Consider the following 27,332-nt stretch of genomic DNA (forward strand, 5'->3'; position numbering starts at 1 on the left):
ACGTGTCTGTGAAGACGCGTGTTCGCGTGCGTGCGTGTGTATATTGTGTCGGTGGGGGAGGGTGAGGGGGGGGGTTGAGGGGATATGTCTCAAACTTTCCGCTGATACAACTTGGTGTTGATGCCTGCCGCTGTTTACCGCGGGCTCTATTAACAACGTGTTTATAAACATATGATTCAACAATTCCCACAGCTGCCGGCATAACTCATTTCCACACGAGTACTGTATTTCTTCGAGAAATGATTGGTGGACAATTACGAAACCTTTTAAAGTTTTCGTAACTGGCACCTGGGTAAATTCTGTGTTTATCGCTACTGCATTTTACACCATTATGTGGTTCATTACAAAAATCTGCAAGACCACCTAGTGAAATTATTATAATACATGCCCACAAAAGTTTAATAATTCACTTCGAAGTATACAAAAAGTAGGGGCAAAAATTAAAGAATGGTGTTTTCATTTTGCTGTGGGATATTCGGTTTATGTGTTGTTTTATACACGTTGTGTAGTTATGCTAATGTTGTTTCACTGGAAAATTGTTTTGTAATCAATACATATTTCATTGTAGTAAATTTTAAGTAGTTTCTGAAAGGCTTTTTAAAATATTAAAAGGAATTTGTATACTACAAATTGTAGATGTGTATAATAGTTTCACCTGGCAAAACATTTTTTTTATTTGTATAAAGAGTAATACTGTTAAACTACTTCGATAAACTTAAAAATATGTTTAAGAGAAAAATGAATTCTCTACCATAAAAAATCTGAAAACAAAAAGCCACGAAAAGAATGTGACTTGAAGTATTGAAAGTATAATTACTTGAATATCAAAATTTGGTCAAATATTTATAGAAAATTAATTCTTTTTTAGAACATAGCTAGAAAACGTTGTGTAGGTAGTAGCATATTCTAGAAACTTGAAACGTAGAAGTCTTAGACGGCCACTTAATTTATGCGTGAAAAGCCCATCGACCTAATAAAAAAGTAATGTTTTTAAATACACACGTAGCCTATTAAAGCAAATAAAAAAGCAAAGTCTAAAAGCTCAAACATTAAATTTTTTAAACCACAAGAATTATTTGAACATAAATAGGACAGTAATTCTACCTTTTAAATGAGCTCCTAAATAATGACATATTGATATAATAATATAATTATGTTAATGGTATTAACCGTTGGCCTTATTAAAGTTACAGCCGCAAACTGTCTAACAATCTGGTTCATTCGAAAGTTATAACAAAAATGTTCTACATTTCTTTTACTCCTAAAAGCCAAACATAAATTGGCAGTAATGTCAACTATTTATTGTGGAAGAACACATTTTAGTTTATGGTAGACTAGATTTTTACATTTTTTAAGCTTTATGCTGTCTTTCGTTGACTAATAGTATTTTTATACGTTCCTACATTTCGTACGGTAATGTACTATATTTAAAAATATCACAATTAATTCAATTATTGGGGAATTCAAAATAATATTCTCTTTTTGAAATACATTCCTTACTAATAATACTACTATATTAAAAAATTTAAAAATGAATTAATAATCATTTCAATAATAATATCATTCTTCTAGTTCCCATATTGTTTTTAAAGTAAAGTGTTGAATCTATTCAAGTTGAAGAGCATTATTCAAAATATTAGGCCCTACACGAGAGAATATATATGCAAAAAATTACAAAGTTCTTCAAATACAGAATCTTTAAACAAAAAAGAATATATATAAATGATCGCACCCCCTTATGATAATATAGAGGCAGATAGGAAAACTGTAACTACCGGGGATGGACTGTACTATAACTGGCGTGGCCGTGTAACAATGAAACTGTAACAATGATACTATGATCTTGCGTGCCAGACAATCAACAATGCAACAAAGCGGTTGGCGGCGGCACGGCGGCAGTGGTGTAAACACATGATTATTTATCCACCGGGACTGCACAATGGTGGGTACAGAGACCACCTGGCGGTCGATTGTATTTTGGGGGAATCAATTTCGACCCCGGTTCACCAATTTTGGCGACCACACGCCCCACACGCCATCACCTAAGGGTGGTTTTGCTCAAATGTTACCGAGCCTACAGTAATGATAGGCCAGTAGGCTATGTAGATTACAATAAAACGAATTTATAAGCAATTTTAAAATCAGTTTAGGAGCCCAATACATTTATATTGTTATCAATGGGGTTAACTGATTATTCTGTGTGATTAACATTTGTACATTACTGTGAACATTTCTGAAAACAACAAAGTCATAATTATTTAATTTTTAAACATAGCCTGAGTTTCGATGACAGACCATTGGTACACAAAGTGTGATTTTAATAAGTGTAGAAGCCTCAAATTGTGATTTTAAATAGCTACGGGTTTGTCTATATTAAATATTGTCGAGTAGACTATTTAATATTATTTAACTATGTTAAAATAAAATTAGGCTTACTTAGAGTTAATAATTGGTTTTGAAATTACCGTGTAAATTAAATAAATGCACGAATAAATACAAAATTCAACCTCAAACATTGGGAACTTTAACTAATATATCTAATTATGTATATAGAAAACATAAATAATGAAATAAAACGTAACACTATTATCGAACAGTAAGTAAAGCTATGTTGAATAAATTAAATTTTTTAACTACAACACTATTCTGTAACAAATTACTCTAAGTGCTACTTACTTCGAACTATTCAAGCGTTTATAGCTCAATGGATAGAATAAGCGCTGACTATTTCAAGAAATCGACCTTTATTTTATTTCATACATTTTTATATACTTGTATCGAATTTGAAGGTTCGGTTGTAAAAAGAATATACCGTATAGTCTTTTAGTAACATTTTATATGTGGTAAAAAATTCCAAATCCATATTTATCGAACATAATGATCCACTTAACCTATATAGTTAAAATTTACTTTTCATTTCTTAACGGTACTAGTCTATATGTGGCAATTTTTCTATCTTATCTGTGAATTTACTAACGGTATCATTATGATATGATATATTAAAAATATGCTTTGTCCAAAATACAATAAAACTTCATGTGAGCAAGTAGTAAATCTTAATCTACGTTCAATTAATCATAGAACTTAAGACCTAAAGTGCGTCTCTATTAGGGCTACGGTTATGTATATATAGTAAAACTAGCTGACTCGGCTACCCTTCCAAGTGGCTTAGATTATTATACGATTAATTTAATGCATTGTATTAAATTTTAGTGGGCTAAATTAAATAATAAGCAAGGTCATTGTGATTCACTCTGGTCTTTGCATTTTTTGTTCCATAGTTGATTTTTTCCTGGTTTCCTGATCAAGAAAATATATGACAGATCAGAGAAGCCTACTTCTGTCAAAAGACAACTAAAACGGGCGTTGGAACAGACTTTAAGTATCCTATATAGTAAAAGTTAGATATTAACTTTGTCTTTTACATCATCATTACATTACTAAGCACTGCACGCTTGCTAAAATATACCGATAAAAGTACATTTTTACTAAAACTTTTAATTTTCTAATCTGGATATTTTCTTACTCTATGCTAAACAGCGGTTCCAGAAATGGTTGATACAAGGAGCGATACTACTATCAAACTCTATGCACTCAATGTAAACAACTTAAAAATTGTGGTTAAATGAATAAAATCAATATATGGTTAAATAATGGTTGCACAAATTGCATAAAACTATGTTTACACAGAACGTTGATTAGGCTACATTTTACAGGCTCTAGAAGTAAATTGAACCCTTTATCTATAAAAATCTCAAAATTCGCAATAAAAAAGGTGACGTTAATTTCGAGATAAAACTATCCTATCTCTTAAATTTTACCAAACAGTACTTTTATTGAAATCGTTTCAGTAATTTCAGAGATTAGACGAACATTGTGATACGAGATTTTCATATAGGCTATAAAGGTTTTATGCCATTATCGTTAGAATTTAACGTTCATTCATCCAAAACATATATATACAGGAAATAACCATGCGCTTTAACCTACACTACTTGTTACTAGACCACTTAATGATGTCTACTGTTCGATCATGAAGAGATTATTGTCAGAAGTAATAATATAGATTGTTACGGTAGCTTACCGAGGGGGGGGGGGGTTATAGAGCACTGGTCTGTAGATTAGATCTAGATCATAGTATAGCATACATGGAAGCCATCCACTGCCATTATAATATAGTGGCCAGGCCATACTGTATATTCATTCCTGTTTGTTTACTTTGTGCTTTATTTATACAGGACCTTTTACCTGTGAAAATATAAAGCGCCGTTTGATGTTATAACATACATGCAGTATTGAGATACGAACTTGAATAATATCAATATTACAAATTGATTATTCAGTATTGTATAAATTGTGATGGCCATCAGTTTTGACTTTATTTTCTAAATTTTATAATAAATTAATAAAATTAATTGAGCATCCAAGTTTACCTTTGATTAGGACGCATATTTAACTGTAATGAGCCAGTATTAAAAACGTCACATTTCTCTACGTTTTGCTCATAGTTGTTGTGTTACCCGATTCATCTATATTTCCATTTGGGAGTTCTCTGCGCGAAGAAATAGCCCATGACATGAAAACAAGTAATAAATATTGTTGTAGGCTACTATTCTCCTGGAATTATATAAAAAAAAAAACATATACAATCTTTTTCATGCATATAGATAACACTACCAATTTTGCAAACTTATCTTACAAACGTGTTACTTTGGTTACTCGTTTGTCTACATTTATTAGATGTTAAAGGTTCGATAGTCAGTTTTGGTGTTGGATTTTAATTACAGTAACTGCTGTTCAAATACTGTAAAATATTAGACCATTTAGTTTGCATGTGTAATACGTAGGTAACCTTCCATAAAACAGTTATATCTTAACCGATTTAAAAAATGAGGTATCTTTGGAAGGGAAAGGTTCTTTAAAAACTGTTTTGTGTCTTGTAAAGTTTTGATAAAAATCGTGGTTTTATTTCATAAAACAGAAATTAACTGGCCGCCATTTAGAAAATATGAAAACTTGTTTAAATTTTTTTTCTTATATGGACAAGAACCAGTTTACCAAGTCTTACAACAAACGAAAGAAAGAAAGTAATTTACGAAACGTAAAGATAGAACAAAAATAAAATGGATTTAACAAAAAAAAAAAACAAATAAAAAATGCATATATAGCTGCTAACCAAAGTGAAAATTAGTATTAACTGATAATCGTATTTTTAACAATTAATTAACAGCGTTACATCACATCTATGCTTCTGAAGTGAAAATGTATGGATTTGAGACGAGTTCCTATTTAATCATAAGTTTAAACTTTAGGATCGTTTTTAAATCGAAGCCTGAGAAGCTAGACCAGCGTTCCTAAAAACACGTTTGCAAAACGAAAATAACTTTGTCTTTTGACTCCTCATTTAACCACATTACGCTTCTATAATAAAATTTCGGTTTCTATGAGATCAACAACTTTAATTATTTAAGTTAATTATACAAGGAATTCCAATCTAACAAAATTCATATACTTAAATAAAATGTTTAAGGTGTAGTTCTTAAGCAAATTTTGATATTTATGTTAAGAAGAAAATGTTAGTTACAAATTATACCAAAATAAATATAGTAACGCATTTTTCGTCTGTTCCCAGAATTTAACCATTACAGTAATGGTACAACATAATATGTTTCTGTATTCAAGATGATAGTAAAATAAAAAAAGTTTCTGATCAAGAAAACACAGAACACGATTTATTTAATGTAGGCACCACGTTATTAGAAAACAATTAATCTAAATTTAAATCTAACTTCTAACAATGGAGCCTAATATATAAATTGTATTTGGGCGAAAACAGTTCGCCCTTCTATTTTATTAAAGGGGTTTCTTCGTTTATGAACAGCGGTTTATGTTATTACATATATACACAGTGAGTATCATTTCAAAGGTCTTATACACTCTAGATGTGAAATATATTTTAAAATACTTAAACGATTAACTAAAAAAGTTGCATTTTTCTGAATTGCCTATATAGAAAAACAAAAAAAGTACTTCAATGAGTATAAGTTATGTCTTTAAAGTGATACACGTCTCGTACTACTACGACTATAAGTAGCCTACGGTCGTAAAATCAAGGTTCAACATTGTTCTTATGGTGCTACAACCAAGATGGCCGCCCGTACATCCGGCGTTGTTCTTATAGGGGGTTGATTGGTTTACGAAAGCTATATATCAACACAGATAATATTTGTTCTAAAACAAAACTACATTTCTAGTAGGTCTAAAACCTACATTTTCGCTTAATTTGCCTTGCGTAAGTAAAAAGAATCAAATTGGTTAATTCTAGTAACTCGAATAATATATAGTAATTGTTACTACCCCCAGTAATTAACCTGCTTGTGTAATTTACTTGAATAACGTGTTTTTTCATATTATTTTATTTTACTTTTATCACATTTATACGAGATGCATATGTAGGGTAGATAACTTTATTGTAGCACTATAGTAGCCTATAAGATAGATGAAAAACATAGTAACATCCGATAACATTTTTTTTTTTAATTCAACAATACTATACTTGAATAATCGAGTGGGAAATTGAAATTTCCATTTTAAATCTGCGTAAATTCAGACATTAGCTTCGATTTGTGGGAAACCTTGCCTAAAACGTGGTGAGGTAATAATTGAGTAAAAGATTATTACATATTTATCAGTCACGTTTCCTAATTACTATTCACCTTTTTGGATTTAAAACATTCTTAGCTGTTCTTAAAATAAAAATTATTACCGATTGAAAAGCAAGCGCTTACATAGGCCTATCTGTGATAAAAATATAAGTGTTGATTGTTTTCTTTTTTAATTCTTCTCAAATAGCAATACTTGTCTATTTAACTACCTCTAACGGATAAATGGAAGAGAAATATATGCTGAATGAGTTTTAATAGTTTTTTGCGAAAATACTCCTTGGTTTTATGCACGAAAATACTTCTCAGAGATCAAATTCATAAGCAAAAGGCAATCAATTCGACTTGTAAGTATTAAATAAATGTTGGACTTAAATTTAATTCATTCACAAGAGTTTTTAAGAATCATAAAATCATTTGACGCCTTATTTGATTATGGCTTATTTGTTGTATCTTTGGTTCCAATTTTCATTCTTCTACCTTTTTACCAATTACTTTCTTTGTACCCTTTAAAATAGTAAAACTTATTCAAATAATTATTTCATTATAGTAAGGCTGAAACAAGTCTACCAATTTCAGTATAGGGAATGAAATGAAATGCGCGCCTGTTTACTCATTTTTGTATGAAAATTACGAAATAACCCTTGAAAGAAAAATCTCAAAGATACACACGTACATAACGAGGGTTCATTCAAAAACTTTTAGACTTATTTTAAAATTTTATCCGTACAATTTTATTTGATCTATTTAGTTTTTAAAACAGCAGATCGCAGCGTATAAAATATTGTTTTGAATTTTTTTCTCAGTTCAATCAGTAATCAATTTATGTTAGTACTGTAATTATTATATAAACATTTTGCTGCACGTTTCGTTATTAACTCCTGTCTGTTATAATTAATATAAATACAAATAATTTTAATTATTTATATTTAACCTGGCCTTAAGTACAGTATGTTTATCCGTGATTTTACATCTAATAATTGATGAAAACGTTGAGGGCATTATTTCATATCCTACAATGAAAGTATTTTTGTTTGAACAGACTTCCACTTAATGAGCTCTGCAATATTATAATAACAGCTTTTACTTGAAGTAAAATATTTATATCAATAAAAATAACGTTTTTGAAAATGAACTACATTCTACCGATGAGGGAATTTTACTTGAAAATACGCATTTTTTATTTTTCTGATCTAAACTTTTAAAGATACAAAAATTACTAACTACAAACTCTGAAAATAAATTCGAACTATAATAACTGCCCGGTATTTGAAATAATTAGAACAAAAAAGAAAAACACTTTCAGCAAACACGAAATATTACATTTTTGTTCGTCTGTAAATGTAGGCCATAAAATATACTCAACAGTTTATTAAAAAAAATAAAAACAATAAAACTATTATATTTCCATTCATTTTCGTCTAATATTAATCGGACTAATATTTTATTAATTTCCGCACACTACATATTCAACTATTAAAATAGTTTTCTAAAGTGGAGGCCGCGTAGTTTGAGAAAGCAAGCGCATTTTATAAGTAAAAAAAAGCATTAATTTAAATTTATTTCTTTATTTTTGCTTTATTCCATTTATTTAAATGATTTATCTTGTCATTTTTCTACCGCATTAGAAATTCCTCTTATGCGCAGATATTAAAATAAAACAACTAATGCCTTCAACATTGTTCTCTTTACAGTAAGAATATAATTATGCGTTTGTCCAATGAAATGAATGTGGATAGTAAGGGAACTTATATTAGACACAATTGAGCATTTTACGTCACGCAAATTCCACCTATCCAATGCACGTGTAGCCAACAATTTTTTTATGGAGATCGAAATTTCTCACACATAATTTTTACAGTTAAATAGTTTATTTGGTCAACTAATCACTTACGAGAAACATTTCAAATCCAAAGTATAATGAACCTATAGGCACGGATTTCATTTATTATTCTTTCCGACATGTAAAACTGTTTTAATGGCATTGGCGTGAATTGAACCAACTCATGAAAACAGCCGCAATTGGTTTAGGGAACATCACTATATGAATAGTCTAACATTTTCTAATAAAGTTATTTAAAACAGTCTATCTTCCGCGTAGTTTTCCCAGCCGGACTTTTCGACTTAACTTGGTTTTAAACAGAAAATGATAAATTTTTAATTTGAGTTTGAAATATGTTTACTTTGACATGAGGGTATTAACGTAAAATTATGGATTATGCTGTTATAGTGGTGTTTCTTTCAAATATGTGTTTTGACCTTTCCGATATCTGGCACATTTTTTGAAATATTCCTCGTGGGTTACGTACACTAAGTAACTTCTAATAATGTAGTCCGACTCACATTCAGGGGTCCAAGGTTCCGCCCCAGCTGTTTCCCAGGGGGCGACATCGGTAACATGTACTCTGGCAGTTTTCCGTTCATTTCCGTCTTGATGGCGTTTTCCGTCGAGTTCCGTCTGGCATGCTCCCTCCGGCGTTCGGTCTCCGCCCTCTTGGCCTGCCTGGACCTCAACAGTTCCATCTCCAGTTCCAGGTGCCTCAGGTCCATCTCCTCCAGCGGTCGCACCCCGGGCGGCCCGTGGTCCACGGGTCGGCGAGCCACGTCCTGCGGCCTGCCCAGCAGCTGGTTCAGGTCCTTGTAGTTGAAGTTGTTGCCCCAACCGAACTTCTCGAAGCCCGACAACATGTCCCGGTGCTGCTCCTTCTCGCCCTTGTCACTCTTCACCCTCTCGATTGTCAGCTCGTCGGACTTGAAGCGCCCCCCGGGCTCGAACGTCCCCAACCTCGGCCCTCCTTCGGGCGGCGGCAGCCCCAGAAACGGCGGGACGTTGGTCTGCATTAGAAGCATCGAAGGGGAGAAGAATCCAAGTCCATATTAGAAACACAAGTGGCCAACAATCACAAACAATCAGATAATTTTCCTAAAAAACCATTTCTAGAGAGACATTACTTCAAGAGCACTTTCAAAGTCAATTCTTAAAGTACCTTAAACACACACCGATCGAGAATATCAGTTTCAAACTTCACTAGAACTTCACTAGAGCCTCTGTTCTGAAGGTCTTGCCCCACTTTACATTGTTATCTGACCAGAAACCGTCACAAAAACAAAACCGATCACAACTGATTCACCGTTCCCAAAAATCACAGACACCACGCGTAAAAGAGATATCGGTTGATAACTATTTGCACTACTTGAGTTCCCTTGTACCACGGCCGAGCTGAAATCACGCCGGCTCTAGACTTAGCACTAAAATTAGATACGAGTCACAATCACAATAAAACCGGCCCGGTCGGAGACCGAGTGTCTGTAAATTGGTGGAGAAAAAAACTGACGTATTGTAGGTGAAACATGGGTGATGAGTGGCGCGGGATCCGGTAGGTGGCAGCAGTGTCTCCCCCTCCCCTCCCCTACTTTACCCCCACCCCGCTGCCGCTCACGCCGCGCCGCTCGGCAAAACAACCAACACAAACGAACCCTTTCCTTTATTTGATCACCCCTTATTTGGAACCAAAGAAACTATCTGAGATGGGTCGTCCGTCGCTGCCTTTTTATTTAGTTTCCACACCGGCTTCGTTCGTTTCGTTTTGTTTGTGCTCTTCGCCTGCTGCTGCCGCTTCTTCTTCTTCTTCTTCTTCTACCCGCCGGTCCTCTGTGATGGGGCACTCTGCTCTGGAGAAGCACTTCGGTCTGAATAGCTAGCTAGCTATACCTTCTGTCCAGAAGCTAAACATACTTTGCTCCAACATATAATTTCTTGACAACAAAGAAAATTGCGTTTTTGTTTTTTATATATTAAATAGGCTATTGACGTCTACTTTGACCTAGAAACAGACGATGTGTTGTAGGCTACGCATTTCAACCAACAACAAATAGTTTTTATTTCACATTGATGTAAATGTCTTATGATCTACAAGCTACATAATGTAACGACGAATAGACTACTCATTAATTTAGCATGCAATATATCAACTACACTAATATATAATAAATAAGTGTAACATGCAGGATTTGGAGTTGTAGGAAATTACAAATTTCAAAATTGTAGTGTAAGATAACACGGGTTATTTATTGATAAACAAATTCGTAATAAAGCCGACTCAATGCCAAATATTGACTACGACAACTGCTTCCCACAATTTGAAAACCATTGTAAAACCCAAAATTCCCAGAATGGACTTGACAAGCCGCAAATTAGACGATACTGTCAGAAATCACACTCGTTACGGTGCCCATTACGTGGTTAAATTGACCATAATTACTTCGTCTCCGACAATGAATATCAATTAAAATTAATTAACAGTCCCACCACCCAGGGCTACCCGCATGCGTGTCCAATAACGGTATTAAAGTAACGCGGGGACCCAATTACGTGGGTTAAAATTGCGCAAAGGACAGGTCCTCGGCTTTGAGCTTTGTTTGGCTGCAAAATTCCACAGTAAATAGTCAATACCTTGTTCGGGAGAGGCTACCTACAGCGGGGAGTAGTGGAGTGGGGAGGGGAAGGGTCAGTCGTGTCAAACGGCGCGGCGCGGGAGGGGAGGGGAGTGTCATAGTGTAGGGGAACTCTTACCACCTCCATCATAAGTCCGTTTGTCGCAGCAGTGGCTGGCGATTGGTCCAGCTTGCGCATGCGCGGTGTCTCTCCCCTCACGACCGGGCTGGCGTGCCCCTCTCCTGCAATGGACACAACACAATCAGTCGCGGCTCGCTCAAACATCGCATGTGACATCGCCAGCTGTACACACAAACAATGCACAATGCCTCCTTGATTTCGTGCATCGCGTCCTCTGTAAACAGCCTGCTGTCACTGCCTCGTGAGCTGAAATTGTTTTTATTTTATCACTGTAAAAAAAAAAATTAAAATTATTATAAGGTACTTAATGATACAGTGATTTAGAGGTTAAATATGATGCGCCCAAAAAACCTAATTTATTTTAAATTAATTGAGACAGTACAAGGAGTAAAATCCATCCTCGATACTAACTCATTTATAAAGCACAATTCACTTCCATGTTACATGTTGACAAAAATAAATAATAAAATTAATTTAGTCTGTTAAGATGCTAAATTGTGGAGTAATACTTATGTTTAATTGCTAATACAGCGAGTTTATACTGAGATTTCATACATTTTAAATTTTTCTAATGCGAACGATCTATATAATACCGTTCGTAAGTATCTTCGCGAAGTTATCGACAATCCTTACAGTTATCGTCTTTATTTTGTATCTTATACGTAATTTCTTTATAGAATGTTTAAAATATCTACTGCATAATAGCCTGGCATTTTTGCAGGCTATAATACACTAGTCAATCTAGTACACTAGTACAATCTAGTCAGTAATACACTAAAACAGTTTTTCTAGCACTAAAAGGGTTAACGTGGGGGGAAAATCGTTATTCTACACAAATACCTTTAATACAACCCAGCAGTCATCCAGTGTTCGAAGAAGTACTTAAAAGGTGCCAACGTTATAAGTTATAAAAGGTAGGCTATAACACAACGTTTCGAGGATTAGGGATCTAGCCTCTTCGTCAGGTGGGGGAGGTATTAATACATACAATAATAAAAAACTGAATGAAGCATAGAAGGGAAAGAATTTACATTTTCTGTTCTATATTTTTGTATGTATTAATACCTCACCCACCTGACGAAGAGGTTAGATTCCAATCCACGAAACGTTGTGTTATACCTTTTATAACTTATAACGATGGGAAATGTCCGAAATCCTGTTACACTTCCATCGTCAATAACCAACTTTAAAAAAGTACTTATTCTTATTGTTTCATCAAGTGCACAATTAGGCTAATTGAAGCTCAACTCAAAATTCGCATTGAATCAGCCATTCCCACCATAGGTATATTATACGTGACCTATTTACATCTATTTAACAATACAAAAATAACTTAATTTAATCTAAAGATCGAGTTTAACCACGAGTTTGAAGAATGGTCGAATACAACGAAACACAATTTTCAATTAGGTTAAAAAGGCGCAGTACCCCTCAATGATCGTGAGTTAAGTCCGATGTATCCAAAGTTAACCTCCAACGGTCCTCCAGTGTACCTAAACGAGATAATTTGGCAAAACAAAAAACCACTTTGAAGCTTATGTATACGTAAAAAGTGGATCAGGGGATCAACATTTTGGTGTTAAAATTAAGTAATGGCGAATAAAATTAACTAAGAACACAAGCACAAAATTGCAATTAAATAAACTTTTAGTGTTTTTTTTTCAAAAGTAATCACTGGATTCACAATCGTACGAATCCGATTAAAAATAAAATCAGGACCACAGTTTAAAATTATCATTGGATGTATAGGAGTAAACTCACGATTGTCGAAGGGTATACTTCATGCTCTTAACTATTTCTACAACACAACTGTGCGGGAATTACAAAGTTTTACCTCAAAACCTTTTTTCCGCGGGGCAATCACACGCGCGGTGGTCAAAAGGATGATATACGGTCGCACCGTATACAAGACTGACCATAATTAACTGCTCGGAAGGGAGAGGAAACAGACCTAAATCTGGCGGGAGGGCGGGAAGCGGATCAGCTGTTCGACAATGGCGCCACAGCCCCGTGTTTACACCTAGGATGTCAAAGGCTGCAGAACAGCTGTTGGGCGTCAATTAATGGCTACAGGTGCTGAGAGGGCTTCCGGCGCCCCGAGCTTTACAACTTCCTCTCTCGCACGCTCATGTGCCGCAACTTTCCGTAAAACTTGACGGGCCGACGAAACTATTAATCGGGGAAATTAATTTAATGGCGTTCTAAACAGTCTACTTATCGCCAAACAAGATTTACGACTTTCTGTCCCGAGGCTCGTCACAGATGATTATCGCGCTTGTTTACGGGTCTCTCCTGGTAACTGGAATTTGCGAAATCCTCCGAAATCCTCCCCCCCCTCTATTTTGGCATAGGCATACACTTTCGAGTTTTATTCCTTACAATAAATTGCACCAAAAACTAAATTATCAAATTGCACTTTAAACATATCCGATACCTTGGTACTATTATGGTACCCTGGTAAATGTCATTTTTAATTTGAACCTCCTCAATATTGTACATTATATTATGTTACATTAACGGCTCGCACCCACGCACAGGCTTCAGCCTATGTGGGTGTCAGTTTCCTTGAATGTTTGTAAAGTTTATTTTGTAAATTTTTGGAAATAAATCTTTTTGAATTGAATTGAATTGAACTATTCGGAGGTCACTATTTTTGCAAGAATTTTCTTACAATGGAATTTTATTTGACTTACTCTGAAATGTAGGCTACATGAATAAGATCAATCTGTCCCTATCTACTATTTGGCTATAATATGGGTAAGTAAATACATAAGAACGTAGGCCTACTATAAATATAGAAAGTCAACGAGTGCCCAAGTGATTTGAATTTGAATCTATCTCGAGGGACGTTTTTTCGCCAGAAGTGCGTCCTCCGCAGTCCACATTGATGGCCAGGGAAATTTCCGATCAGCACTTTTCTGACCTCAGATCACGGGACCAACGTGATCTGACGTCGGAAATTTTGGACAACCTGGGACGTGATGTGAGGTCGGGAAAGAACCGAGATACCCAAACTGACCTTTGAAATGTTGTACGAGGCTTTGTTTCCATATAAGCAACACTGAGTTCGATGATGAGTCTCTCGGTTGGATTTGGCTGAGCGTTAGCGAATATTTCTCCTTTGGTGTTATAGGCGGAATCAATAAATTTGTAAACATGTGACTTTTCATTTACAGAGTAAAATGAAAACAAATAGACTAGAAGTTAATATTAAAAGTAGGTGTCATTATTCGATTTCATCGCATTCTTGCGTTATAATAGGCTACCTTTCCCAACTTACCAGCACTTTTATTATTTGAACACCGCTATAAAACAAAAATTGTGCAAAAAAGGTGAATTTATCATGTTGCAAGATATATCGAGAAATATGTCATTAGTGAACCTTAAATTCGGCTAAACCTCATTTCTACATTGATAAGTATGAGTTCTATGATGGTGCACGTCCAACCATGGTACTTGGCTGAGCGTCATTGAAGCCTACCACTGACACACATTTATCCGGGGACGTGAAAAATTTCAGTTCTGTATGATTGTCTGCCTATCCGCAGGAACTACAGATTTGAAATTTTGCAAACAACATCTGAGAGAAATTATCCTGGTCTGCAGATATTTTAATCCAGTTCATCATTTTCCGTAGCATATTTTTCTGTTGGATGAGAAAATAAATTAAATAGGCATCGACCACCAATCCCCTTTTGAAAAGCGAGATGGTCAGTCATTCATATGGGTTCAACATTAGGGTACTCCCTATATCAATACTCAACTGAAACACCAAACAATGGTTGTTACAACTAAAACAAGACGTGGAATGTAGAGTAATCAGGAGTTTCAAAACAGGAAATGTGATTTAAAAACTAATCTGAGAATAGAAGCGTAGGCAATGCTGAGTGGATACATGCTGACATAATACACACTCGTCCTCTGTTAATTAATTAAAGGACACGGATCATAAATTCTGATGGCCTACATCGCGGAGGATCGATCAAGGTCATGGGTAACAATATGATGAGCTTAGTTCGCATATGATTAAGCATGGCTTATACTTCCTGTGGGTACACAACTATCTACCAGTAGGGCGTCCCGTACTTTTATACTTGACCCTGGACCGCCCTCAAACTCAAACTCAAAAATCTTTATTTTTACAGTTTTTTCAACCATACAATAGTGTCAACCAAAAATAAACGAAGTAATCCAGTACAACAGTAATTACATATGATTATCACATTGCACATTTCTATGGGTTACAATAAGAAAAGAGCTATCTACAACTAGCTCGTTCCCATACCTATTTACATTCAATTCGTCATCAGGACAAGAAATCCCCGATGCTGTAACAACACCGCTGTAATAGAATTTTCTTTACCCCGTTTCCGAAAGAATTGAAATTATTCTCTGACTTGAGCTCCCCCGGTAGTGCATTGTAAAGCCTGATCCCATTATATTTAAGGTGGTGTTCATAAAAAGCAGTTTTATGCCTAGGAACAGAGATTTTTCCCGATTCCCGGAGATCGTAGATGTGTGGAACAGTGTCAGACTTGAACAAAGGTAAGTTTCTATGGCCCTACTAACAAACATCAAATTAGCCTATATGAAATGTGGGATTCAAAATAGGCCTACATTACTTTTGTTTGTCCTGTGGCAATGTTATTAACCAATTTGTACAATATAACCGCACAGTCTGGTTTATCTTGAAATCGACAGAGAATTGTTTTAAGAAATTCGTTTGGTGGACGAAACGAAAGGGTTAAACTACGAAACTATATTTTTTCCAGATTATATTTTTTCTATTTTGATACACTTAGAGCAAATCCTCAGACATATTAATAATTGAATTACCATCAGACAACTAGATAAAGGGTTTAAAGTTGTTACTTTAAGGGTCTATAATACAATTTATTTCTTGGAAAAACCAGGTTATACGCTTGTGCAATGGAAACTTGCTCTCGGCTCCTGGTTTATAGAAATGCTGTCATAAATAATTAGTGATATAATGCTAATTGGTTTTAAAGGCGCTGCACAGCCAAATGGCACACTTGTGTTACATCATACTAAGTTATACGATTTTGGACATTTGCCATCGTTATGTTACAAAACGTATAACTGTTATTCTTACTTTTCGTTCTTTTTATGTACCTTTCCACCTGATGAAGAGGATAGATTTCATTCATCGAAACGTTGTGTTATAAATGTTGTAACATATAACGATCGATGGCCAGGTCCGAAATACTATTATCCTATAAAACCTTCCATTGTCAAAAACAAACTTCAAACAGGTAACAAAAGCAGCTAAAAACTAAAATTCTACTATATTAGGGTAAATTAAAATGATTTAGAATAATCTGTACATTACTTATAATATAGTAGTCTATATGATGTAATTATGATAAAAGTACCTATACAGTGGTATGCCCACTCGTATAGTACAAAAATGCAAATTCTGCTTTGCTATAAAAAAAGGTATTTAGATATTTTAAAATTTTTGTTAAAAAAATAAAGGTTTACAATCACGATTATCGGGGTACTAAATGTGGTTTTTTGACTATCTTGAATCACGAGAATCGTTTGGATCTCAGAAAATGGTAACTTACACATTTGTTATTAAATTTTTCTGCACCTGATGAGACAATGAGAACATCTCTTCGCCTACACACTATACACTACATTCTGAAGCCTAGGTGTCTCTGACGTCGAAACGATGACTTTCTTTAGATCTCTTCAGACGAAAATGACTCCAGATTCCAGGAGTCAAGGCTGTGACAGCGTCACATTCCAGACACTGCACTGAGAGGAAGGTTGTAAAACAAACCAAAGTCCAAGTCGTAGAGAGAATTATCACAGGAATGTCAGTCATTACTGAATGACGGCAGGAGGAATGTTACATTCCCGTTATTGGCCGAGCTGTCTCTGAAATGTTGCAAGGAGACAGATGGAAGTCTCGGCCATAAAGCAGATACTCTGGGCCGTAAAGCATCATCGTACATCGTACATCGTACATCACGATTATCGGTGCCACCCAGGAGTCGAAAAACTGGGGGAATTACGATTCGATAAGGCGTAAGCTCCGACACCACAGTCTGGCTGTCTATTGTGGGCGATTGCGTCATCGCGGACCCAAAGAGCACAGTGATAACAGGGATAACCCGTACTCGATAACCCTGCCGACAAGAGGCTTGGTTGACACATCGAACCGCATAGCGTCTACAGGAAAATCAATTCTTTGTTTGAAGTTAGTTGTTGATGATGGAAAGTTTGAAAGGATAACAGGATTTCGGAAATTTGCAATAGTTACAAAAGGCATAACACTACGTTTCGAAGATTGGAATCCATCCTCTTCGTCAGGTCGGGAGATATTAATATATAAAATTACCTTTGTATACATACGTATATGCTACCTTTTGTAACATATAACGATGGTAAATGTCCGAAATCCTTTTATCCTTTTCGGAAAATCAAAATCAAAATGTTTGCAAACTTATCCCGGTTTAGTCCCACATGGGCAACAGAAGCTTGTTCACGGTGAAGAGTTTAATACTTGTCGATCTGCAGAGCGGTGTTATAACAATTATCATATTTATTCATCGTTATAAACAATTTCGCGTAAATGTAATCTCAAAACTAATATAAAAAAAACTGTAAATTTAATTGCTAATAATTTTAAAAATAGCTTGCACCAAAAATTGTACTTTTGTAATTTTATTACCTATAAAGGATTTTTATGCGTTTTACATAATTGTCTTATCAATAATTTCATTGCCAAAGAAGTCCAATGGGCAAAAGCCGATAGAAGAGAATCAGATCCAAAACAAATAAAGAAAAGTGATAAACAACCGGAATTAACATAAACAAAGGATTCGGTAGTGTTTTAAACCCCAGACGGGTTACCGTAGAACATAAAAAATATAATAAAATAAATGATTTAGGCATTAATTAAATAGCTATCGCACTAAAACTAGTGAAAGATGCAATATTAGGACGTATAGATTTATTAACGACTATAAAAAAATGTGTCAAAATTGCCCTTCCTTGACCTTCGATGATTGAAGATACTTAAATAGTTGAACCTTTTACACGGGGTTTCCTTTAAAAAGGAAGGTTAAATTTCAAGCCGCATTTCCAACTTTTAACTAACAGTTTTTACACAACAATACGCAAAAGACATTTATTGAGTGAATTTAATGAGAATCATAATATAAAATTGTATTGTGTTCTTAAATAATGCAATGGTTACAATACACACAATCCAATACAATTATCGCCCATTCCAGAAAAGTTTTCTTACCATAATTTATTTTTACTTACATATTAATATCATCACTAGAGCTAGTTTTTGCTGTCGTGGAATTAAAAATGTTTTGTATAGTGAGTTACAAAACCTTGTATAATAAGTGTTGTATTGTGCGCTAGAATCAGATAAATAACACAAATTAATAAAGAAATATACTATTGTATATAATGTTATAAATAGTTTGAGTCATTCATATTAAACACTAATTAATTCCAATTGTTATAATGAAATTTCATTAAAATAAAGTAAACAGTTTTAAATTATCATATGAAACGTGAGAAAGACATATATTTTGTTATTAAAATTATGAATTATTGTTATGCTCATATATTAATTATGTCATCTCAAAAGATAATAAATGTAATATATTTCATATTTTATACTATTAAATACTCGAATTTCTTATTGTATTTCAAAAGCATCTTATCAATTAACCAAGTTTAATTACTGAACATTTTGTTTTGTTCTTAACGTATTCGAACAACAAACTGGCTGTCTAACCTTATATACACAACAACCATGCGAAATTTTGAAATACGACTAGGGAAATTTTAAAAATGTATGCCTCTAGAAAAAGTGCTTGTTGTTATCACTAGGACAAAGTTTTTACGACACATTGACTCTGGTTTCTGAGAAACTCATCTTCTGTTATCTCGCTCTTATCAATGTCCTAACTGACCTCATTATAATCCGCCGTCAGTCATCTTGAGGCTACAGAAACGTGTAATGAGTAGAAAGTATCAGGGAAAGATTGAATGTACTTACAGATAGACTAGTGTATTAAGAGGAACCGACAACGTAGCATATTCTGTTTGCATAACAATGATACAGGACTAGCTAGAGGACACAATACTTTCAAATGTATACCTCATTTCAACATGTCCTGCGAGTATATAGCCAATTGTATAATAGAGCAATTGAAATTTCGAAATTACGCATCATAGAACCCATTCTTGTAGGAATAAAGTTTCTTGCAAAATTAAAAGTCTGACACCTTTCCCGCTATGATGAATTAAGATTTTTGTTCATTAAATTGTGTCTCAAATCAGTGTTCAAATAATAAAAGACTGTACATTGGATCACTATAAAACGATGTTGTGTGGGTTGGTATAGCTAGACTATATGAATAAGAGGCTCCGTTAACGCTCAGGCAATAAATTAGCTTCTTTAATGCTTTTATGCACAACTTTGAGCATAACATAATTGAATACGACTGTAAAAAGTACAAATTGTACAAAAAATATTCATGGCTTGCTGTAAAAATAACTGTTTATCAAAGAATTTTGCCAGTATATGAAGTCCATCAACAATATTGTTCACTTATCACATGAATTTCAAATCAATATATTCTAAATTTTAAAATTTTACATGCCTAATGTGACGTAATGCTGAATCAATAAACTTTGCTTATAACCATTTTGTATTGCTTCACAAATCACTCTCTTTTTATAAGAATTTCGCTAATTTATGAATCCACTCCCTACTATATCACGTACAACCTAAATTACTAATCCAAATCATCTATATTTTAAAATTTGATGTACGAGTATATATGTAGCTACAAAGTGAAGAGCACACCTCAAGCCATCATGTCAACTACTTATATGACGAATTAATACTCAATTATAAAAAAAAGATACTAACAGCTTGGTCTTAATTAAAACTTTAGCTTGTTTATAAATTGTACAAAACATTCGTAGTGTGGTCAACAAAATTCCATCTTTAAGTTCAAATAAAAGGATGTTAGTTGAATATAAAAAAATGTAATCGAATTAGAGAAGATAATTGTCTAACAAAAAAGAAATTGACCAGTTCAGACCTTATACCTCTAATTGATAGCAAAAAAAACAAAAGATTCGGCACTGAGGACCCAATTTCCATATACAGGGTGTTCCGGATTCCACTCTGGTAAGCGTGCACCATCCAATGGACGGTGTGTGAAAATTCAATTGCATTGTTTAATTGTCGGAGCGTAGAGGTGTCGGTCTAGCGAGCGCGCCGCCCCCGGCCGCGCATAATTTATGCAACTGCACGCCGCGCGGCGCGAGATTGTCCCGCCTACAGTCACCTGCTAGGTATCGGCCGCCGATTGTCATCAGGCGCGGCATTCGTCCTTACCATCGGCCTGTGAGAGAATAACAGGCGGTAGAGAGACCGAGCCTGTCGAAAACTGAACATCAAAATCAAATTTGGTGCACGAAAATAAATTTGAGGTTTGTGCACGGTGCCGAGTCTGTGAGAGAATAACAGGCGGTAGAGAGACCGAGCCTGTCGAAAACTGAACATCAAAATCAAATTTGGTGCACGAAAATAAATTTGAGGTTTGTGCACGGTGCCGAGTCTATTTCTTTTCGATTTGCACACGCGGTATCATTATAAATTATCATATTGATCATGATAAACAATCGTCGTATCTCAAAAACAAAATTTAAAAAACTGAAATTTAGTGACGACACGCTTTATATAAATTGTGGCACAAATACTTTAAAACTCAACAATAATAGTTTCTTTTTTGCAGTTAGACAATTGTAAATTGTTTTGCGAGCGTCGTTATAGTATAAATATAAAAATAATAATTCCTGTTACATTCGGTCGTACATAATAAAACAATTCACTCACTCATTAAGCTACGTCAGTAATCGGATCCAGATTTACGGATGTAGACCTCTATCTGTTTAAAATGGTATTCATATCGAACCCGATCAAATGAACAAAATTAGGCGTGTTATTTGTAAATGGATAAAATATTGAGTTACACAATTAATTAAAAGCTAGATTTGGGTTATTTTCAGGGTATTAAGAGGACATAGTACTCATTGATGTTGTGTTTGGTCCGATATATTTAATGTCAATTTCAAAATGGTCTCCATGACGCACCTAAACAAAAACTATTTTGAATCTTATGGAGATAAAAAGGAAATCCAGTGTTAAAATTTTTAATGTTTAATTACGTAGGCCTAATGGTGAATAAAATTAAATAAGAAAATCTCACACTTGCAATAAGAAATGTTTAGTGCATTTTATTTCAATTAGAAAAATATTTCTCAAGGCAAACTGACAAAAACGAGTAAAATGGTGGAAAAGTCGTGGGAATAAAATAAAAAAAAAACAGGATGACATTTTTTTTACATGAGATATATGGGACTAAACACACGATAGTCGGAGGGTACTGCGCTGTTTTAAGAACCATTGGAAATGGGAGGCAAAACGGCATAAGAAAAATCAGTAGAACAGTTTGTTACGTGTAATAATCTAAGTTAGTCCAGTAAATACATGTTATCATATATATTAGTCTAGTATATAGATGAGAGCAGTGACTCAGCGTGTTCAGCGCCGACCTCCAACAGCCAGACAGAGACATGATTTTTGTATGCGGACAGCGGGACCTGCAGGTCCCTTAGGGAATATTTCTGAGTAAACAACTTGCAATGGAACAGGGAGTTGTGTAACTATATGATTAAAAAAATACAAACTTATTCCTTGTAGATATCTATTTGTGACAGATGATGATATTCTGTCTGTGACTCCTTGTGAAAACCAGGAAGCTTTTGATGTATAACTGCCGTATTAATAACAGTTGTGTTTCTTTATAACGCCTAAAGTGACTGACTGTTACTTCCCCAGATTAATTACTTACCCAGACTGTTACTTTACTAACAGTGACTATCTGACCTCAAAATAAAAAGTTCTTCCTTGCAGCAAGAAGAAACTAGACTATCTACTTCAAGTCCCTGAGACTTTTCTATTAAGAGTTATAGCGGAGATGTGAAGGATACGTAGGATCCTTTATTACAAAGATAGACTATGAAAATCTAGTAAAAAAAGAAAAAGAAAGAAAAAAACTAGTGTACACTCTGAAACTCTAGTAAGAACGGTACCTAAAAACATTACAGTATTGGATAAAATGTCAGTTCTTTGTAATTTCAAATGCTGGTATATTTTTATAACGGTCTTTTTTGTCCTTTCCTCCACCTTTTTTCCCAGTGACTTCTCTTGCTCATTGTAATCCATTCTTGCTTAAGTTCACTGTTTCTTAAAATTTATTATAGCCTATGTTACAAATTATCATGTAACTTATTGTTTTATTTTGATAGTTGTTCAGTGTTAAATATTTCTAAAGTACTTTCTTATTTAACTTTTTTAAAACGCTTCTAGTTAACTTATATATTTTTTCATTCTCAAATGTGTTTTGATTTGTTTTCTCATGAAACATGCTTGTTTTATCGTTTACAATTCTGTGAATGTTTTATTTTTCTTTAGCGTACTATTTATTCATTGTCGGTGACGGTTCAAACTAAGATTGATTCTTACACGAAGAAAAGTGTACAAAAATTGTTTGTTTAATTGCATTTTTGTGTATAAATTGCACGGTGTTTTGTGTTTAAAAATGTTTTTTTGTCAACATACTTCATAACTGGGTATATCCAAATGTGTATAGGGGTACGGAGTATGCAAACGAAAACCATCTGATTCCATAAAAAATGTGTAGCCTACATTAAAGATTTTTTTATCAACAAATTTCTTAGTTGTATCTGAAAAATGTTTTTGTTTGTAGCCCTCTTCTGGGACCTATGATCGATCCCTACTTTACTTACTGGAGATTGTAAATTTATAGCAGTCATAAAAATTAATTATGTTAATTTACTACTTTTCAACAACCGCAGTTATATCCCCAAATCACTTGATTTGTACACGCGAAAATGCGCTACGCACTTTATATTAATATATTAAACACCCAAAAAAGATCACCTTCAAATTATTCCCGCTTTTGTTTTAACCAATCAACAAACTTAAGCATAGTGATTGTCTAATAAAAATATTTTTAAGACGGGACAAACATATCCTTAACGTGGATTGTTTGTCAATTAATCATTCAAATACATTTCCGCTGTAATTACTACTAATTGGACTCTCTCAAAATTAAGTACTGTATTCAGTTTTACAACCTCTTTCTAACATGTGTAACGATTTCGTAGTTATTGCCTTTGTTTTATGATTATATTTTATATAAGATAGATTGACATGTATGGAGAGAAGTTAGTTGATGTTCATGACGTGTACTTCAAAACGGATTTGGGCATGGCAATCAACTCAGTAATAAAAAATAACTGTTTTAACCAATTAGTGGTTTAGTTTTCTACTATAAAGTACGTAATCTAGGTATTAAATTGCTAAGCAAATGCAAGCAATTTCACTTCAAATTGACTTAAGCTACTACTCATCTTATAATTGTTTCAAAGAACAACTGAAACTTCAGTTTTTAAAGATTTATGAAATGTAAATGCAAAAATTAAACGTTTTTCTTTTGTACACTGTGAAAATTACTCACAGTGCTTTTTATAATGAAAACAAAACACCTTTCTAAGAATAATATAGGTCAACTGCCCTAGATCAGCAAGGAAGTTGAGGTCTACAGATAATAAAAATGTACCGTCAAAATCTTAAATTTAAATAAAATACATTTCTTAAATCAGTAGTCTATCTCTCATAACAGGATTAATAATCTATCTATCAGACGACGCGACGTTACTTGTACTTATAAAGCAGTCTTAATACACAATTTTAAATTAATTAACTTGTTGGAATTATAGCCATAATAAGGAGAGAGGCATTTAAAATAATCTAAAGTAATACATTTTTTACAAACTAGATGTTTACAATGGCTGTTAATACAAGAATAACAAAACTGGGTCAACTACCTTGAGCTAAAGTTTAGGTAAGATCGAAGTTTGAGGTTATGTCACGTATGCTGCCGTATTCCCGCCAACCAAACGAGCTAACCTAATAAATCAATGAGATCAGCTGATCAAGACTCAGCTGAGCGACTCACCGGTGTGGCTCCACAACTGCTGTACCGTCTCCATGTCGCCGGTCCGGGTCCAAGCATACCGCTGCCGCCTGCCTCGCGACCCGCACTCTACCGTCTCACTGTCCGCCGTTCCTTGTGACAGTCGCGCCGAGCCTGCGCAGACGACAGACGACAGGACAGGTGACCGCTCCCGCCCCGCACCGCCCCGCCCTCTGTCACTACAAAATGGCGTCGGATGCGACAGCTCTATTGATATTTCCGAATACACTCTTGCCACTCTTCCTGGCCTGGAGGGGTGACAGGAGGGGAGGCACGGTCACCCCCCCCCTCTGCGACACACGGGCTCTCCGGTTCTCACCCCTGATCTCGACATGACAGTCCCCGACTATCTGAGGATACATACCTTCCTAAAGTTGTCTCTATTGGAGTTATTTCTACTTGCTAGGGAACATAGATTGCACTAACACACTATTTCTCCACGCAGGACTATCAAAGAACATCTAAAAACATTCCTCAATAGAATGACGACGAAGAGAAACTGTTCGAATTTATTTTGACCATCATTTTTTTATGGAGGAAGAGTAACCTGAGTGTCTCCCCCTTCCCTTCACCACCAAAGGTTGGCGTTTATCTAGATTTATCCCACGCAACAAAGAAGTAATTAAACAGTAAAGCTTAAAAAATCGAAATCCCAATCCATGAAAGTCAAAAGAAATGAATCCCTAAACAGCCTAATTGGTATTTAAAAGCAAGATTCTTGAGATTATAAAATTAACTTTTAAAAATACCCATTTAATTAAGGAAATCGAAACTGTACCGGATTCTATATGCAATATTTTGTAGCTAAATACATTTTTGAAGTAAATCAGACAGGCATCAAACAACTATAGTATCAAACGTATTTTCTCTCCACCTTTAAGAAACTCTAACACGATAAGAAAAGTGAAAATTTGGGAAGAGGGTTAGTTAGTAACAGTTCCAAAGGTTGACGAGAAATCATCACAATCAACTTATTCATTTCTAGTTCTAGTATAAAAGGTTCTAGTAGACTATACAACAAAAGTGTGAAATTAACACCAGTGAAACAAGACAAATTTGTTACTAATATTTTCTTTGTACTACCCGTGTGGCACAGTGAAGTAACAAAAATAAACACTAAGCAAAACAAACCATATTTTCGTGTACCAATTTTAATGCAATAAATATAAAAAGTTTTTTGATTACGCACTGTGCTACTAAATTTTTAACGATCCATTCCAGAATTAATATCTCGCTATGTGCCAATATAATTGAAAGTGAGGTTGTAATTTTTCAAAAAACTACATTATCAATCGTAAATGACTTATTCACAAATGAAATTTCCCACTAAACTAGGGAGCCCAAGCCCCCCCCCCCCGTACAAGCCAGCAACAGGTCTAACTGTAACTGCTTATTGTTACTGTTATCGCATAGGGCACAAGTTTTACTAACCCAGATCACAAGAAGGTGGGGGGGAGGGGAGCATTGATCCACCCTCCCTCACCCTACACCATCCCCTACCGTCTGTCATTCATTGTCTACAAGCCGCTGCCGCATCAGGGACACCTATGTCTGAACAGAATAGCCTACAGCGCAATAACGGAGCAGTAATTTATTACTTACTGATCTCAGTTTATCTGAGGAAGGCCCACTCCGCGGCTAAAGGTCAAGAATGTTCGCGTCGCTGTGAAAAAACAACCTTATTTCATGTTGTAGGCTATCGACTCAAAATAACGCACTGGCTGTCGTATATAAACACGGGCCTCTTTGCGAAATCCCAGAGTAGGCCATTTAAAATTAGGTAGGCTACTGTATGTATAGGCAAATCATCGTCCATCGTTAAGTTAATCGCTTCATCGTATGGATATAGCCTAATAAAGTCTCGTAATAGCTGTAATGAGCGGTAAAAACGTCGCTAACGAATTGATGCGATAATTTTTACACCACTTACGGTAGTTTAGCGAATTATGACGAGTAATTTATTGGCATTGCACAAGTCTTAGGCTATGTCTTGTTTTATATTAATAAGGTAGGCCAAATTTAGCCTACTATTTTGTTTGCATAATATGTTGAAAAGATTACAGTAAACTGGTGGAGGGAAATTTGACTAAATAGTTTTTGTCTGTAGCGGTATCTTGTAACGTTTCTTACACTCTCAAACGTGATAGGGTAGTTATGGCGAATCACCTATGTTTTGTTTAGCCGCTAAGCCTATAAATAGCACAGTGGTCTTTGGGAACTTAGGTACTATACATTGGAAGCGAGGGGAGTAAAACATACGGTTTTTCTTAACACTCAATATTAGGCTAAGTACATTGTTTAAAGCATATAAAGAAAGCTACTTAGAATTAGACTGTGCTAAACCAAAACTAGAGAGACTAAATAAAAGACAATCTAATTCCAGGGGTCTCACTGAGGTAAGTAACTTGAGCCAGTCAACAGAATGTGTGTCCCACCTAGGTCTGGCCGTTGGATAGCGCTGTAAAGTGCTCATGCTCGAAGTTGCTTGATTCGGTTATCGCGAGAACAAGCTACTCTGGGCTATTGCCGAATCAGCATTCTAGCAAAAGTTAAGTAATCTTCCGATCCTGAGTTACACAAATTTCGGTCCTGAACTGTTCAATCGGTTCAGACTCTATTTTATTCAGGACCTCCAAGTTCTTCTCAAAATCGTGTAGTCGTAGGATTATTCGTTTGAGTGATAATCCTTGATATAAAATATCCCGTAGGCTTGGAACTTGGTACATAAATAACTTTTAGTTCAAGAAAGAACTGCAAGAATTTGGGTTAAAAAATTATCAAAAATAAAATAAAAATATTGCCTTATCATGGCAACGACAATTACGCAGACTAAACAGACTGAATATTATATGAAATTTAGTCTCATACGATACTCTTTAGTAAGCTATCAACACTGATTAAGTAACATAAAAGTAAAGTCCATGGGAAAAGTAAATAACAGTGTACGATATATGTTCAGCA

The 27,332-nt window shown here is 34.8% G+C and overlaps 2 protein-coding genes across 9 annotated transcripts in view; both read right to left on the reverse strand.

Annotated features, from left to right (window-relative positions):
* LOC124365788 (myosin heavy chain, striated muscle-like) overlaps positions 1-27,332 on the reverse strand; it is a 654,015-nt gene that overhangs the window by 266,565 nt on the left and 360,118 nt on the right. The window lies entirely within an intron of this gene.
* Positions 1-27,332, reverse strand: part of LOC124365787 (zinc finger protein basonuclin-2-like) — a 213,591-nt gene that overhangs the window by 181,199 nt on the left and 5,060 nt on the right. Inside the window, exons 1-2 of one of the 5 annotated variants that reach the window (XM_046821804.1) lie at positions 24,354-24,629; positions 11,236-11,339 (exon numbers count right to left, since the gene is read on the reverse strand). In XM_046821804.1, the coding sequence (XP_046677760.1) occupies positions 11,236-11,339; positions 24,354-24,387 (138 nt within the window). In that variant the 5' untranslated portion in view covers positions 24,388-24,629. Of the gene's footprint in view, positions 1-9,005; positions 10,048-11,235; positions 11,340-24,353; positions 24,630-27,332 lie in introns of those variants that run through there. The other 4 variants (XM_046821802.1, XM_046821801.1, XM_046821800.1 and 1 more) reach the window with 4 other exon arrangements.

This window comes from Homalodisca vitripennis, chromosome 7 (genome assembly GCF_021130785.1).
Source record: "Homalodisca vitripennis isolate AUS2020 chromosome 7, UT_GWSS_2.1, whole genome shotgun sequence".
NCBI classification, from domain to species: domain Eukaryota; kingdom Metazoa; phylum Arthropoda; class Insecta; order Hemiptera; family Cicadellidae; genus Homalodisca; species Homalodisca vitripennis.